The sequence below is a fragment of the Canis lupus genome, chromosome 14, assembly GCF_011100685.1.
Source record: "Canis lupus familiaris isolate Mischka breed German Shepherd chromosome 14, alternate assembly UU_Cfam_GSD_1.0, whole genome shotgun sequence".
Classification (NCBI taxonomy): domain Eukaryota; kingdom Metazoa; phylum Chordata; class Mammalia; order Carnivora; family Canidae; genus Canis; species Canis lupus.
Genome location: NC_049235.1, coordinates 38,244,765 through 38,263,046, shown reverse-complemented (window position 1 = coordinate 38,263,046; position 18,282 = coordinate 38,244,765). Strand labels below are relative to the sequence as shown.

Below are 18,282 nucleotides of genomic sequence, written 5' to 3'. Positions count from 1 at the left end.
GAACTAATTCTCAATTTAAATTCACTAAACTATACAAATTTCTTTTAAATACATTTTAATAATAAAAGTATGCCAGTTACCACTATTAGCTCCAATAACTGGAATATTTTGCTAATTCACTTTAAATTCTAATAAGTTACGCATTTTCAGTATTTGATGGCAAGTTCAGATTACTTCCTTAAAGCTTTTTTCATGCATATTTATAAGAATTCAAATTTTATCTACTGAAGAATTAACTTGGCATTAATCAGCAGGTAAACTTTAACAAGCAGAAGAGCACAAAATTAGTCAAAATAACATTGTTATTATATTTCTGTAAATGTAACCAAACAATATATTCAAGTAACACAAGCAGATACATTATATTATTAGTGTGGTACAATGTAATGTGATGGATGCATATTAAGACAATTTTAAAGTAAGTTTGGAAATATGTGACAGAATTTTAGTTATTTACAATTAGATGATTGTGGTAGAAAGCATTCAGAACATTTTCAGTAACTCTGGAAAGACTAATTATTTAAAAAATCAGTAAGCTAATAAATTTTTTGATATACAATTTTAGATATATCTAAAAAGCAAGCATACAAGCAATATTAAGGTTGCTAAAATGTGACAACTGGCTAACTGGACAATAGCATGCAGCTCAATGTTTTGGCAATGGAAAAAAAAAAACCCAAATTATTAAGTTTATTTAATCAAGGTAAATTTAGTTGGCTGATAAGACAGAAAAACGGAATACCAGAGAATGTCCTGGAATGACATCATACCTGACGGACGTGTGCTGGATGCCTCTCCATACTGATGCAACTCTAAAAATATATTTTTCATTGCATAAATAAAGCCAGACTTTTAAACTGACAATAAATTAACAAAATATAAACAAACTACTGGCCCATTTTGTTACTTCACTCATTTGGTAAAGTAACTACTCCCCTCATTAATTGTCCATAGGGTATAACACCTGAAAATTATAAATAATAGAAGCAAAAAGGTAGAGGTGTTTGAGATGAGGCAGAGAAAAAGGATGGGTATGCAAAATTGTAAAAATACTTGAAACTCCTTACTACTCAAGAAAGCTGCATCAAATGAATAGTAAGAGCATCCTGTCATCTAACTAGGAATGTGTTTATCATTCTTATCTGTGGGACAACATACATCTTGTAACCATAAGTTCTGATTTTCTGAGATAGTCTAAATTTCAAATATTTATTCCCTTACTCCCATTAAATTATTCTGGAAATGTCATTATTTGTGGAATACACCTCTCAAATATAAAGGATTTCTAGAGGAACAGTTCTTATTATTTCATTTATTAAACTAATTTTATTTTATTTTATTTTTTTTTTTTTTTAATTTTTTTTTTTTTTTTTTTTTTATTTATGATAGGCACACAGTGAGAGAGAGAGAGGCAGAGACACAGGCAGAGGGAGAAGCAGGCTCCATGCACCGGGAACCCGATGTGGGATTCGATCCCGGGTCTCCAGGATCGCGCCCTGGGCCAAAGGCAGGCGCCAAACCGCTGCGCCACCCAGGGATCCCTATTAAACTAATTTTAGAACATTATTCTCATACTTGAAAACTCAGATTAGCCTGGTTTTACTTTGACTTTTAAAAATCTGTCTGGAAAAAAATAAAATAAATAAAATAAAATATAAAATAAAGTATAAAATAAAATAAAAAAATATAAAATAAAATAAAATTAAAATAAAATAAAATAAAATAAAATAAATAAAATAAATAAAATAAAATAAAATAAAATAAAATAAAATAAAATAAAATAAAATCTGTCTGGAAAATAAATTAACACAACCTTTGCTCTCAAGATTTTATAATGACCTTAAAATCATTAGAGATTTGACCAGATTTAGTATAATTATATTCTATCAAGTATATTGTAAAGTGTTTTACTAATAGACTATGGATGTTAACGGTTCATTCATTATTAAGAAGTTACTAAACATAATTTACTAAAATTTTTCAATCTTATATTCTTATCACTAAAGAAAAAACTGACCAACCAATAATCTAAAGTAGATTGAACAGAGAATGGGAAGTACAAATGGCTTTTTAAAAATTTTTTATTTTTGGGGGATCCCTGGGTGGCGCAGCGGTTTGGCGCCTGCCTTTGGCCCAGGGCACGATCCTGGAGATCTGGGATCGAATCCCACGTCGGGCTCCCGGTGCATGGAGCCTGCTTCTCCCTCTGCCCGTGTCTCTGCCTCTCTCTCTCTCTCTCTCTCTCTGTGACTATCATAAATAAAAATTTAAAAAAATTTTAAAATTTTTTATTTTTTTTTTATTTATTTATTCATGAGAGACACAGGGGTAGAGAGAGAGAGAGAGAGGCAGAGACATAGGTAGAGGGAGGAGCAGGCTCCATGTAGGGAGCCCGATGTGGGACTCGATCCCGGGACTCCAAGATCATGCCCCGGGCCGAAGGCAGGTGTTAAACCACTGAGCCACCCAGAGATCACCACAAATGACTTTTAAACACAAAAGGTATTCAACATGACTCAGAATAGAAATATAAATTAAAACTATATGATGATAATATCTTCTTCCCATCAGATTAGCAGAAATCCAAATATCTGAAAACATTCTATAGATAGGACTATGGGCCAATAGGCTTTTTTCTAATAGGTTAGTGGAGGATCTGGTTCAGTTCCCCTGGGAGAACAATTTGACAATAGCTATCAAAATTACAAATGCAAAAATCTCACCTAGTAATCCACCTCCGGTAGTGTATTAAATAGCAATGTTACTCAGACATATGCAAAATGACTTACGTACAAGAGTATTAACTACTAAAGTATTCCTGGTAGAAAAGGATTGGATGCAACCTAATTGTTCAATAATACGGAATTGGTTAAATAAATGATGATAAATCTATGTGATATAATACTATGCAGCCATTAAAAAGGATGGGGAGGCAGTGATGTGTCAAGAGGCAGTCTATGTACCAATAAGGAAAGATCCTAAAGATACAGGGTTAAGTGGAAAAAAAAAAAAAGTGTATATACTATGTAACCTTTTCATTGAAAAGGAGGTGGAAATGGATTAATATATAATTTTTGCTTACTTGCATATGAATAAAGAAACTTTAGAAAGATAAACTAATAGCATGATTTCTTATGAGGAATGAGGACTAGGTTTTAGTGGATTAGGAGAGAGATTTCAATTGAATACCTATTTATATTTCTTGAATTTTCAACCATGGGAATGATTCACCTGTTTAAAAATTAAATTTAAAAATTTTATGGTATCTTAAAAATAAGATAAAATGACTCATGCTTCTCACTAAGATGAACTAATAAAGGACCCTCCAACCTGAAACAATTAAAATATTGGACAAAACTTTACTAAACATTTTTTTAAGACATCAGACAATGAAGTCCGTGATCTCTAAAAAATGGAAATAAACAGCATGAACTTTTCAGTTGCCCCTGCTAACTGCACAGAACAAGTTCCCAGGTTGCAACTCAGGAAGGAAGAATCTCGGTAGAGCCTGGTGGTCTCCAAGTTGAGGAGATGAGCTGGGTGACCAGAGAGATCAAGGTGGTTGCAGCATACAAAATAGAGTAGTCAGTGAGGAAAAGGTTGCACACTCAAGAACTTCCGAGCACTCCCCTCCAGTCTTCAGCAGAATATTGATCAGTGTGTGGATATGAGGAAACTATTCAGTAAGGTAAAGAACCAGCATGGTAAGGAGCAATATCATCAGGTCATACAGGGTGAGAAAAATTTCTTTTCTTATCAAAGTGAGTAGAAAAATCTCAGTTCATGAGGCACTGAGTAGTCAAAAGGATTATGCCCCAAACTTAATCCTGCTCTGGTTGCACCTAACAAAGCTTAAAAAGCAAGATCTGAAAGGATCAAACTGCTCCCAGTTAACCTAAGTATCCTAGAACAAAGTTTAAGAATTTTCTGAGTACAAAAATATCCAGCATTCAACAAGGTAAAATTCATGATGTCTAACAGCCAATCAAAAATAACCAGGTATGCAAATAAGCAGGAAAATATAAAATGCAGAGAAAAATCAATTAAGTGTGATCCAGAAATGATAAACATGATTGAATTAGTAGATAAAAACAATAAAAACATTAAAATAGTTATTTTAACTTTACATATTTTGTTTTGTTTTTTACATATTGTATTCTTATGTTCAGGAAGCTAGAGGAAGGACTAGCCATGTTATGTAGAAACACGACAGATATAAAAAAGACTCAATTTAGATTTCTGGAGATGAAAACCAAACTATATGAGATGAAAAAGTACACCACAAATGATTAAGAGATGGCACAGTGAAGGAAACAGATAAGTAAACTTGAAGATAAAGCATTAAAAGATTAAAAAAACAGGGGGCAGCCTGGGTGGCTCAGTGGTTTAGCGCCGCCTTCAGCCTAGGGTGTGATCCTGGAGACCCGGGATCGAGTCCCATGTTGGGCTCGCTCCCTGCATGGAGCCTGCTTCTCCCTCTGCCTGTGTCTGTGCCTCTCATGAATAAATAAATAAAATCTTAAAAAAAAAAAAAAAGAAAAAGTGAAGTAAAAAGACTGAAATAAATGAAGAGTATCACTGAGTAATGGAACAACTTCAAAGAGCCTAATATATGTGGAAGTGATGTCACCAAAGGACAGAAGAAATGGGCAAAGAAAAATAATCTGAAGAGGTATTAGTCAAAATGCTTCCAAATTTGAGGAAAGAGTCTTTTCAACAAATGGAGCTGCTGGAAAACTGGATATCTATATGCAACCCCCACTCACCCATATCTTATACAAAAATTCATATCCATTTAGTGTACATCTAGAGATAGATGTAAAGCATAAGACTATACAACTGTTAGAAAAAATACCAAAAAAAATCTTTATGACCTTAGGTTTATACAAAAATATTTTACACGGAATATAAGCATTATCTGTAAAAGAAAAACATAGAAAAACTGGACTTCATCAAAATTAAGAACTTCTGCTCTTTGTATTACACTGTTAAGAGAATGAAAAGGCAAGCCTTTTCACTGTGAGAAAATCCTTATAAGTCATAATTCTGATAAAAATACCCAATATTCAAAATAAAGAACTCTGAAAACTAAATTAAAAAACAAACAATAAAAAATGGATAAGATTTGAAGACAATCACCAAAACAAACATAAAAAAAAAAAAACACATAGAAAAGATGCTCAATATTAAATAGTCATCAGGAAAATGCAAATTAGAATCATACTGAGGGCAGCCCCAGTGGTTTAGCGCTACCTGCTAAATCAGAGCACCCAGGGGGTGATTCTGGAGACCCGGGATCGAGTCCCACACGTCGGGCTCCCTGCATGGAGCCTGCTTCTCCCTCTGTTTCTCCCTCTGCCTCTCTCTGTCTCTCATGAATAAATAAATAAAATCTTAAAAAAAAATCATACTGAGATACCACTATACAACTACATAGGTGTCTAAATTTATAAGGACTCACCATAACAAATGTTGGTGAAGATGTACAGTAATTGAAACTCTCATAAAATGATGCTGGGAATGTATACTGGTACGACCACTTCTGAAAACAGTTTAGACACTTCTCTGAAAGTTCAATATATACCCACCATGACCCAATCCTTCAATTCCTAGGTGTTCACCCAAGAGACTTACATGTAATGTCCACAGCATCTTTATTTATACAGCCCCAAACTGGAAACAACAAAAATGTTCAGCAGCCAATTAATGAATAAACTGTGGTATAGCCAAGCAATGGAATACTACTCATCAACAGAAAGGAATCAACTACTAATACACATAAAAAGATGATGAATCCCAAAAGAATTATGCTGAGTGAAAGACAACAGATTTAAACCCAAAAAACAGCAAAGAAGATTCATGTTGTATGCTTCCATTTATATAAAAATAAGGAAAAATGTAAACTAAACTATAGTGACAGAAAACAGAGCAGTGCTTGCCTGGAATGCAGGGGGAGGTGGGAGGGAGCATGGAGGAAGTACTATAAATGGATACAAAGAAACTCTGGAGTGCTAGATATATATATCCTGTCTTGATTATGTTGATGGTTTCACTTTAAATATAAACTTTATCTCAAAGATATTTTTTAAGTAAAAATAAAAATTTTAATAGTACTGAAAAAATAAAATATTTCACAGGACTATGCTGGACCTATGCAAATGACAATAATTAGTAGAAGAAAAGAAATTAAATGGATGAAATGGCTGTAGAAATAGCTCTACCATGACCCTTATGCTAAATTAGAATGTGGCTGTTAATTTGGGAATATGTTATCTTAACATAGTGCAAGTGCTCCTTACATATCCCCAGTCTCAACACATATTTTCAGGCCCATTTGAATTTGCAATTAGAACAAGTGACAAGGTGGTGAATGCAGTGATCTTAGTTGCTACAAAGTTCACTATGACAATAGCAGAGATGATTAAGGATGAATGTTATTTTTCGAAAGATTTTCAAAGTATATGAACTCAGCCTACTCAGTTAAATGCAGCCACACACACATTTTCAATTAGCAGGGAGACTAGATTATATGTTTGCTTAAAAAAGCTTTGAGGGACAATGCACACTCCTATATGGTAAATCTCCATCTGCAGGCCACAAATTTAAGCTTCTGTCAAAAAATTAACTTAAAAAATCTATTATACTAGACTGTTCAGAATTATACTCCTGTTCTTAATTTATATCACATTTGAATAATTTGTTCATGCAAAGCCTACTTTTACTTATTCCTTTTAATAATGTGGTAAACAGCCAAAAACTTGCACCCAAAACAGAAGCTAGAACCTTAAGAGCGGTCTTCCTGCTCTCATTTCATTCCATCCCATCACCCTGGCTTCCCCAGCTAAAGTAACCTTTACCTGAATTTTGTGTTCATGAATTCCTTGCTTTCCTTTCATACAGTTTTACCATTGTCCAAATATATACATTCTTTTAAAGTATGCATTTAGTTATTTTAAACATAAAAAAATGTTATCACACTATAGCATATAATCTTTTGGGATTTATATGCTTGTTAATATGTTTCCAGTTGTACATATATACAAACTGCTCTAGGAAATGACTGTTTTGGTATATGTGAACACTCAATTGTGATAATGCTAAACTCCCCCCACCCCTGCAGTTATACGAATTTACACACCACCAGCAATGTAGATAGAAATTGTACAGTCACACGCACACTTTTTGCCAACTGAATGTTATAAAATGGTATTTCACAGTGTGATTTTTAATATTGCTTCATAGGTTCACTGATTGTGTCTTTTACTTGATTTGTGTATGTAAAGTGAAACAGGAACACAACTTCATATGCTATCCCCGTTAATAACCAGTTTCATTCACTGAATAGTCTCTCCCCTTCTCACTAAAAGATATATCATCTTATCAAAGTAGTACATGTGTTAGCTCTCTTTCTGAACTCTCTATTGCATTTGTCATTCTATTTGCTGCTATGCCATTACCATGATGGTATCTTAACTCTCCTACAGATTAGTAATGCCCCAGTCCCGCTTTTCTACCTCAAAAGTGTCTTTACTACTCATCATATACTATGAAAAACTTTATTGGAATTTCATTGAATCTAAAAGTCAATTTGAGGAAAATGCACACCTTCACAACATTGTCTTCTTATCCATGAAAATGATATATCTGCTATTTAGATCTTCATTGTAATATGTGTGTGTAGAGGCCTTGAATATTTTTGTTAGATTTATTCCTACACATCAATGTAACATTCCCTGACTTTATTGTAAATGATGTTTGTCTTAGTTACCTATCTTGATGTTTGTTGATGACATACAAAAATGAAACTGATTTTTGTATATTAATCTTATTTGTAAATATCTTGCTCAACTCTTATTTCTAATACTTTATATTAGAGGCATACTTTATGTCTTAGGGGCATTCTATGCAAAAAAATATATATTATTTGAAAATAGTAATTTTTGATTTCTCCTTTCCAAACTTTGCTTCTATAATTTGTCTATTTGTGCTTATGAAACTTCCAATAAAATATTAAATAGAAATGGTGTTAATTAACATCCTTCTCTAGTTTTATTTTTTGTAATGAGGCAATAGTTTGCCCAGGACAGTCATTGTTTATGCCTATCGTTCCAATATAATTAGTAATCATTTCCTCATTTGCTTTAGAAAATGACCCAATTTAGATGTTTTGGCTCACTTTGGAAGCCTTCATATTGTAGTCTCTTTTCTTTTTTATGATAGATAGGCTTAAGAACTGCCTCAGGCTTGGATGACTTCTAACCCATTTAAATCTTTTCTCCCAGTTCCAAAGGCTAAATAAAAGAGTTTGAGAAGGCATGGGATGGGAATAAATTTAAGCCTGACAGGACTAAAGATCCTTGCATTTCACTGTTCAGTCCAGTTCACCAGGTACAGAATCTACAAAGGAATTTGAGTCAAAGTGTTAACATGTAACATGTTAATATAAAAATTTTAAAAGCCTTGGTAAACTGGTAAAAAATTCTGGTTTAAACTACAGGGATAAAAATCTTCCTAATTATCACAACACACACACACACACACACACACACACACACACACACAAAAATCTTAGGTTTTACTTTTCCAATCTATTCAGGTCCAAATGGCAATGTGCTAGTTGAGAAATACAGGAGGTCTGAGAGGTACCAGTGATGTGAAATGTCTAATTTCAAATATTTCTTTTATGATTTTTTTTTTCTCTGAAGACAAGGTCTCTACCTTTATCTCAACCAAAGTTCACTATAAGCCTATTTACTTTTTGGTGTCAAATATACATACTAAAATTCATGACTAAAATATTCTGTTCTTCATATTGAAGGAGGATGGCAGTAGAGTAGGAGGATGTTATGCTTGCCTTGTCCCACAAATACAACTACATAACTGTCAAATCATCCTAAATACACCAGAAATCTACCTGAAGGCTGGCAGAACAAACTCCACAACCAAAGGTGGAAAGCACATCGAAGAAGGAAGTGCAGAGACATAACTTGGGAGAGAAAGGGATTGTGGCCACTATGGTAGGGAGGGAGCGATGATCACAGAAGAAGGGAAAGACAGATTAGCATACAAGGGAGGGCATTGGGAAAATGAATACCCATATTAGTTGGCTTGGAATGTGAGAGGGCCTAAATTTCTTGAGTTCCTGCAACCAGTGAGACTTAAAGCCTGGAATTTTAAAGGTCCACATGCTTGGTTCAGGAGAACTCAGAGGGCATTGGGGCTGCTCTTGGAGAGAAGGCAAGGGCAAATAGCCTGCAGACACACAACATGGAAACAATGATCTGAAGAGTCCCCAGGGCACACAGTGGGGAGGTTAGCTGCTCATTTTGAAGCATGTCTTAGAAAGGAGGCAACATTCATGGGGAGATCCCTGTTGAAACATAGGAACTGATATGCACCATTTCCCTTCTCTGCCGCTCCGCACACAGAGCAATCTGTGGGAACCAAGCCTGTGCTGACACTGGCTACGTAACTTGCTTATTCCAAACTCCATTCCCCAACGCTTTGGAAGAACCACCCTTTCTAGTCATGCTTGTCTCAGTCCCAACATAGTGGCTCACCTCCTACAGAAGACTAGCACAAATCCCTGCCAACACTTCATCTCCTGACCCAGGAGTTTGCAAGGTCTCAGTTCTGGTGGTGGTGGCAAAGGTCTCATTTCGCAAGCGGACCAGAACATACCAAGTTAAAATGTGCCACACACAGACCAGAGATCAAACACTGCCCACAACAGGCAGAGAGCCTCAGCAAATGACTGGCCTGTAGGATAAAGCAGCCAGCACACATTGGAGACACTCCTGGAAGCACCAGGTGCTGGGGAACAGGTGCTGGGCAACAGAGATGTAGCTAACTTTTCTAACACAAAGAAACATTCACAGAGACTAAGATAAAATGAGAAGACGGAGGAATTTGTACCAAACATAAGAATAAGACAAAGTCATGGCAGGAGATCTAAGTGAAACAAATTTAAGTAATGTGTTTGATAAAGAATTTTAAGCAATGATCATAAGGATACTCAATGGGCTTGAGAAGAGAGTGGAAGACATCAGTGAGACCATTAACAGAGATAAGGAATAACAGCAGAAATGGCTTAATAAACAAAGTGAGAAACATGCTTGATGAAATGAACAGCAGGCTGGAAGAAACACAGGAATGAATTAATGACCTAGAAGACAGAGTAATGGAAAGTAATTACACTGAACAAAACAGAAAAAAAAATTATGCAAAATGAGAACAAACTTCGGTAACTTAATGACTCTAAAAAATATAATAATATTCATATCATAGAAGTCCTAGAAGAAGGAAAGAGAGAAAGGGGAGTAGAAAATCAGGAGAAATAATAGCTGAAAACGTCTCTAATCTGGGTAAGGAAACAGATATCCAGATCTAGGAGGCACAGAGAACCCCCAACAAAATTGACAAAAGCAGATCAACATGAAGACATATTGTAATTAAAATGGAAAAATAAAGTGGTAAAATAAAAATAGTAAGAGCAATAGGATAAAAGAAAATAGTTACATACAAAGGAAATCCCACAAGGCTATCAGTGAATTTTTCAGCAGAAACTTTCCAAGCCAGAAAGGAGTGGCATGATATATTCAAAGTGCTGAATGGGAAAAATCTGTAGCCAAGAATACTCTATCCAGCAACAAAAACTAAAGGAGTTCATGACCACTAAACCAACCCGGCAAGAAATATTAAAAGGAACTCTGAATAGCAAAGACAGACCAAAAATGATAGTATGAAGGTAGAAAACACAAAAGCAGTAAAAATGAATATTTCTGTGAAAAAGCAGTCAAGGAACTCACAAAATAAAAAGATGCAAATTATGACACCATATATGTAAAACATACATAGGAGAAGAGTAAAGAATGGATTCAAACATAAAAATCATAAATTTAATATAAACTGCTATATGCAGATGTTATATATAAACCTAATGATAACCACAAGTTAAAAACCACTAATGAATATGCAAATAATAAAAAGAAAGAAATCCAAATATATCACTTAAGAAAACTAGCAAACCACAAAAGAGAAAAAGTATCAGAGAAAATGTTCAGAAACAACCATAAAACAAGTACAAATGGCAATAAATATGTATCTATCAATAATTACTTAAATGTAAAAGATCTAAACACTCCAATCAAAAAGATATATGGTGACAGAATGGATAAAAAATAAGACCCATCTATATGCTGCCTACAAGAGAATCACTTTAGACATTAAGACACCTGCCAATTGAAACTGAGGGGATGGAGAAATTTATCATGTAGACGGATGCCAAAAGAAAGTTGGAGTAGCAATCCTCATGTTGGACAAAATAGGCTTCAAAACAAAGACTGTAACAAGAGACAAAGAAGGACACTATATAAAGGGAACAATCCAACAAGAAGATATACCAACTGTAAATATTTACACACTCAACATGGGAGTACCCAAATACATAAAACAATTAAAAACAAACATAAAGGAAGTAATTGATAATAATACAATAATAGTAGGGGACTTTAACTCCCCACTTACATCAATGGAAAGATCACCTAAGTAGAAAATCAACAGAAAAAAAATGGCTTTGAGTGACACAATGTAGCAGATTGATTTAACAGATATATTCAGGAAATTCCATCCTAAAATAGCAGAATACACATTCTATTCTAGCACACATGGACCATTCTCCAGAACTGGTCACTTATGAGATCACAAAACAAGCCTCAACAAATTCAAAAATACACCATGCATGGTTTCTGACCACACCATTTTGAAACTAGAAGTCAACCAGGAAGGAAAAACCTGGAAAGACTAGGTTAAATAACATGATACTAAGCAATGAATAGATCAACTAGGAAATCAAAGAAGAAATTTAAAAATGCATGGAAACAACTGGAAACGAAAATACAATGGTACAAAACCTGCTGGGACATCCTCAACAAAATACTACCAAACCAAATCCAACAACACATTTAAAAAAAAAAAAATCATTCACCATGACCAAGTGGGATTTATTCCTGGGTTGCAAGAATGATTCAATATTCACAAATCAGTCAACACGATACACTGCATTAACAAGAGAAAGGATAAGAGAAAGGATATGATCATTTCAAAGAACACTGAAAAAGCATTTGACAAAGTACAACAACGATTCAGGATAAAAATCCTCAACAAAGTAGGTTTGGAAGGAACATACTTCAACATATAAAGGCCACATATGAAAAACTCACAGCAAACATCATCCTCAATGGGAACAGAGAGCCTTTCCCCTAAGCTCAGTAACAAAACAAGGATGTTCACTCTCACCACCTTTATTCGACATTGTATTAGAAAACCTAGCCACAACAAAAAGATATAAAAGCCATTAAATCAGCAAGGAAGAAGTCAACTAACTGTTCACTTTTTGCAGATGACATGATACTATATAAGGAAAATCCAAAGACTCCATCAAGAAACTGCTAGAATGATCAATGAATTCAGTAAAGTCACAGGGTACAAAATCAATCTACAGAAATATGTTGCATTTCTACACACCAATAATGAAGCAGCAGAAAGAGAAATTAAGAAAACAACCCCATTTACAATTGCACCAAAATTAGTAAGATACCTAGGAATAAACCTAACCAATGAAGTGAATGACCTATATTCTAAAAATCAAACAATGATGAAAGAAATTAAGGATGATATAAAGAAATGGAAGGATATTCCATACTTATGGATTGGAAGAACAAAAAACATTGTTAAAATATTGATAGTTCCTATACTATACAAAGCAATCTACACATTTAGTGCAATCCCGATTAAAATACCACCAGCATTTTTCACAGAGCTAAAACAATCAATCTTAAAATTTACATAGAACCACAAAAGATGGGGATCCCTGGGTGGCTCAGCAGTTTGGCGCCTGCCTTTGGCCCAGGGCGCGATACTGAAGTCCTGGGATCGAGTCCCGCGTCGGGCTCCTGGCATGGAGCCTGCTTCTCCCTCTGTCTGTGTCTCTGCCTCTCTCTCTCTATCATGAACAAACACACACACACACACACACACACACAAAAGAGCCTGAATAGCCAAAGTAACCTTGAAAAAGAAAAGTAAAGCTGGACACATCACAATTCTAGATTTCAAGTAATATTACAAAGGTGTGGTAATCAAAATGGTATGGTACTGGCACAAAAACAGAATCATAGATAAAAAGAACAGAACAAAAAACCCAGAAAGAAATCCACAATTATATGCTTAATTAATCTTTGACAAAGCAGGGAAGAATATCTAAGGGAAAAAAGACAGTCTCTTCAACAAATGGTGTTGGGAAAACTGGACTACTTTCTTACACCATACACAAAAATAAATTCAAAATGTATAAAATACCTAAATGTGAATCCTGAAACCTTATAAATCCTAGAAAAGAGCACATGACATTGGCCATAACAACTTTTTTTCTAGGTAGGTCCCCAAAGGTAAAGGAAACAAAAGCAAAACTAAACTATTGGGGCTCTATCAAAATGAAAAGCTTCTATACAGCAAAGGAAACCATCAACACAACTAAAAGGCAACCTACAGAATGGGAGAAGGTATCTGCATATGGCATATCAATAAAGAGTTAGTATCCAAAAATACTTAATTTATAAAACTCTGCACCCCAAAATCAAATAATCCAATTGAAAAAATGAACAGACATTTCTCCAAAGAAAACATACAGATGGCCAACAGAAACATGATAAGATTCTCAACATCACTTATCAGGGAAATGCAAATCAAAATTACAATGGGATAGTACCTCACACTTGTCAAAACAGCTAAAATCAAAAACACAAGAAACAAGTTGATGAGGATATGGAAAAAAAAGGCATCCTCTTGCACTGCTGGTGGGAATGAAAATTGGTGCAGCCACTGTGGAAAACAGTATGGAGGTTCCTCAAAAAGTTAAAATAGAACTACCCTATGATACAGCAATTGAACTGTATTTACCCAAAGTACAAAAACACTAATTCAAAGATACAAGCACCTCTATATTATTACAGCAGCATTATTCACAATAGCCAAGATATGGAACCAGCCTAAATGTCCATCAGTTGATGAATGGATAAAGAAGTGGTGTGTGTGTGTGTGTGTGTATGTATTATGGAGTATTATTCACTCATAAAAAGAATGAAATCTTGCCATTTGCAATGGCATGAGATAGAGCTAGTGAGTATCATCCTATGTGAAATAAGTCAGTCAGAGAAAGATAAATGCTGTATGATTTCACTCCTGTGGAATTTAAGAAACAAAACAAATAAGCAAAGGGAAAAAGAGAGAGAGAGAACAAGAGCGAGAGCGAGAGCAACCAAGAAACAGGCTCAATTATAGAGAACAAACTGATGGTTACCAGAGGGGAGGTAGGTAGGAAGATGAGCGAAATAGGTGGTGGGGATGAAGGAGTTCACTTGTCATATTGAGCACAAGGTGATTAAAATAAAAGCTTACGGAAAGTATATATTCTATCCTTCGAAGAACAACGTGAAACAGGTACTCAACATACGTTATTTCAAAGAATTATATGAACATATAAAAACTACTTTTAAGTTCTCATACTGAAAGAAGATCGTTGGCAGTATCATATGTAAAAACTTATAATTTCACTTACTCATGCAACAATACATTTACGGAATGAAGTTGAATAATTAAAGGCATCAATCTAAAATATTGATAGACATTTCCTATTTCTACAGTATGTAGGCCTTTAAATCCTCTCCTCAGTTCCAACACTCCCATCATGATTGCCAAATCTTTCTCTGCAATTACTTTTTTACGTTTCTTTCTTTATAATTCTATTATACCACCACCTCATCACCACATCACAAGAACAGCTACTTTTTGAGCGCTATGCACCAGGCATTATGAGAGCTTTATATGAATTAAGTCATTTAATCCTCATAATATCTTTTGAGAAAAGAAATATTATCCCTAACTATATATATAAAACAATGAAGCACAGACAGGCTAAGCTAGTAAGAGGTAGCATTGGTATTTGAACCCAAATAGTTAACCTTTAGAGTTGTCTCTCAGAAATCACCGCACACCTCCAAAATTCTGCTTCCTGGTTACAGGATATCACTTCTCTTCTTTTGGAAATCACTCAACATGCTGAAACTAGATGATTGCTGTCATTACAACATTCCCCTGTTCAATAATCTACTTTACCTAAAAATTAGTTATAAAAATCAGATCAAATGTGTACAATTCAGGTATTCAAGATTTTTCTCAATCTATATACCCATCCTCCCTTTCTGGCCTCATTCTCCATTCAGCCATCACATGAACACTAAGCAAGAGGTAACTGGAGCTATATTCTTATTCTCTCATAGGAACTAATACAATGTCTAAAACATAAGAGGTGCCAAAAATGTTTGCTAGATTAATGACTAAAAGACCTTATGATTCTTCAGATACCTAGCCATAGGTTACTGCAATGCTAGGGTTCATAGTGTTCACAAAGACATTTGGTTATTCCTTTCTTTATAAGAGAGTGCTAATCATTTAAAAATTTAAAAATTCACCCATGACAAAATAAGGCAATTCAGAACACTTAAATCATAGTTTTTTTTCCTCTTTTCTTTAGCAAAAGAGTAGTGGTGGTTATATCCAACAGAGTGATTAAAGAAATGAAAATATTCTTAATATTACCAAGAATTTTATTACTGACCTGTTGAGGGGTTATGGTATCTCTATAGCTTGGTAAAATTTTTAGGGTGACACTTCCACTAATATTTTTCAGTAATTCTTGTAATTCCTTTGGATTGTTTCCAACCTCATGACCATTGACTTCTTTAATGATATCTCCCACATGAAGCAGACCTTGTCGATCTATCATTCCTCCATGAAGGATTCGGGCAATTACCAGATCATTATTTTCGACCCTAAATGTTACACCCTAAAGGAAAGAAAAACCCAGAATTATCACTGGTTTTAGATTATTAGGAAGAAATCTTAAATATTCATGAATAAGAAAATTCTAAAAGTAGGTAAGTAAATTGTTCCTACTTTCCCCCTATTCTCTCCTGTCTCAATATTTTAATCTCATTAAACCACAGGCAACTGAAATGACATATACCACCCTTTGGAAATTATATTCCACAGGATAAAAAGTTCAAAGGAGAAGAGTAAGTATCTAAGCATTGATGGCCTTGTTTCAAACTTCTCCTTTTTTCTTATAGTCAGGACTCAGAAATATAATTTTAGCAGGGAATAGTAAATTTCACTACTTATGGAGTCCTACCCATGCCTTCAATTTTTAATAACTTTCTTCTGTGTTTTGATACCATCATTAGCAAGCAACTTGAGTTCATTTCTTCAAAGGATATAGAAAGAAATGGAATAATTATCTCTTGTAATTTTTGCTGCCCATCAGCAAACTTCTGGCCTCTATTTCAATTTAACTTTTTATTTTGGTTTAGTTTTGTATGCTATTTAAGAGAGCATCAGTTGTGTATTTATATACAAGCCAAAAAACACTGGTAAAACAAATATACATGAATTGATGTTTTCATAATAATAATAATACAAATTTTGGAAAAAAAAAGGGGGGGTAGTAATTGAGGCAAAAAAGTCAGATTTCAGATTTTAAAAGGCACAAATTTATCTACTCACCAATGGCTCCCCAGCTCTTTTGTGAATACCAAGAATACGAATGGCATCTACTGGTAATAACTGATTATTGATAGAAGAATTATTCATTTCTGGGCTTGATGGAGGTGAATCGTAACATTTTGATGCCACAATATCATGGGCCTCCAAGAGTGACTATAAGGATTCAGAACAGCCTGTGGTTATTAATTACTGATGGAAAAAGTTATTAAAACTAACAGTTCATTATCCTACTAGAGTACTAAAACCTTCCAAAGCACACATTAAATTCTAAAATATGAGTTAAATCAAATGCAACAGAACCTTTTAAATATGAATATATATAGTTTAATCAACATAAACAATATTGTATTCCTTGTTTCAAAGGATTTGAAGAGACTGATAAGAGTTTTGTGACTTTTTAAAACAAGTGACATGTTCAGTGGAAACTGAACCTAGATTTCCAAGTGTGGTGCACTCAAGGCACTGGAATTCACTGCTGACATTGTCATCAACATTATCATCATTCAATATTTATCATCAAGCCCTATTTATTAGGTATCATACAAATTCAAATGGTACAGGGGCTCCTGGGTGGCTCAGTTAGTTAACCATCTGCCTTTAACTCAGGCATGACCTCAGGGTCCTGAGATTGAGCACCCTATTTCTCCCTTTCCCTCTGCTGCTCCCTCTGTCCTCTCTCTCAAATAAAATAAATAAAATCTTTTAAAAAATTCAAATGGTACAGACCCTAATTTTTACTCTAAAATTGTTGTTAGCAATACCATGTATTTTTACACATATAAAATGTCTAATAAATAGATAACCAATAGAAAATGGATAAGTATCAACATCTTATATCAGTGATGAAAGATTTTATATTACTGATAAAGGCTTTAGTCTATAGAACATATATTTTAAGGGAAAAACATTAATGAGCTATGAATGGTCCTGAATATAATTTTACCTCCTACGTTTACTATGTATATGCTATCATCATGAATGACTTTGATATAGCTTCCTAGGAATTTCTTACAATTTTTTAATATATTTATTTTAGTTTTTTGTTTATACTGTAATTGTGTATACTCAATATAAAGCAGAGTTAAATTTTTTGAGTAGATGGAACCCAAGCTCAAAAACAAATCAAAATAAAAAGAAGGGAGAAAATAAATATCAGCAAATTCAGAACAGAAGCAATCAGGATATGAATTGATAATTTCTAGTCATTTCATGAAAATATATTTTAAGAGACTAAAGAAAATTCCAAAAAGAAAAAAAATCACAAGGATTTTTTAAAGATTATTTCCATAAATGCTAGAAATTGCTCAATTCTCTAACCTGGGCTGCTTAGTTTTCATCCTATGCCTTCTTAGGCAATATTATCTACTCTGTGACTTGAACCAGTACTTCAACACTGATAACTTCTAAAACTCTCATGAGCTTCAGATTCAGACTAAAATCTGTCTACAACTAGCCAGTCATGATAACTTGAAAATCAAAGAGTAAGGATAGTAAAGATCGAAACATACTGAATTTATGAAAAATCAATAACTGCAAAATGATATTTAAAAAACAGAAGGACTGAAAAACTCATCTGTTACCATTCAAGAGTGCTATTTTAAAACAATACTTTGAAAACTGGTAAAGGGAAGGATCAGGCATTTCCCTGACTTTTCAGTATGA

General features: G+C 34.1%; 1 protein-coding gene across 6 annotated transcripts in view; it reads right to left on the bottom strand.

Annotated features, from left to right (window-relative positions):
- The window catches only part of MPP6 (membrane palmitoylated protein 6), a 111,265-nt gene that overhangs the window by 28,328 nt on the left and 64,655 nt on the right, over positions 1-18,282 (bottom strand). For 5 of the 6 annotated variants that reach the window (XM_038557130.1, XM_038557129.1, XM_038557131.1 and 2 more), the window contains exons 4-6: positions 16,621-16,773; positions 15,677-15,904; positions 771-812 (exon numbers count right to left, since the gene is read on the bottom strand). In XM_038557130.1, the coding sequence (XP_038413058.1) occupies positions 771-812; positions 15,677-15,904; positions 16,621-16,773 (423 nt within the window). The remainder of the gene's footprint in view (positions 1-770; positions 813-15,676; positions 15,905-16,620; positions 16,774-18,282) is intronic. The other variant, XM_038557132.1, reaches the window with a different exon arrangement.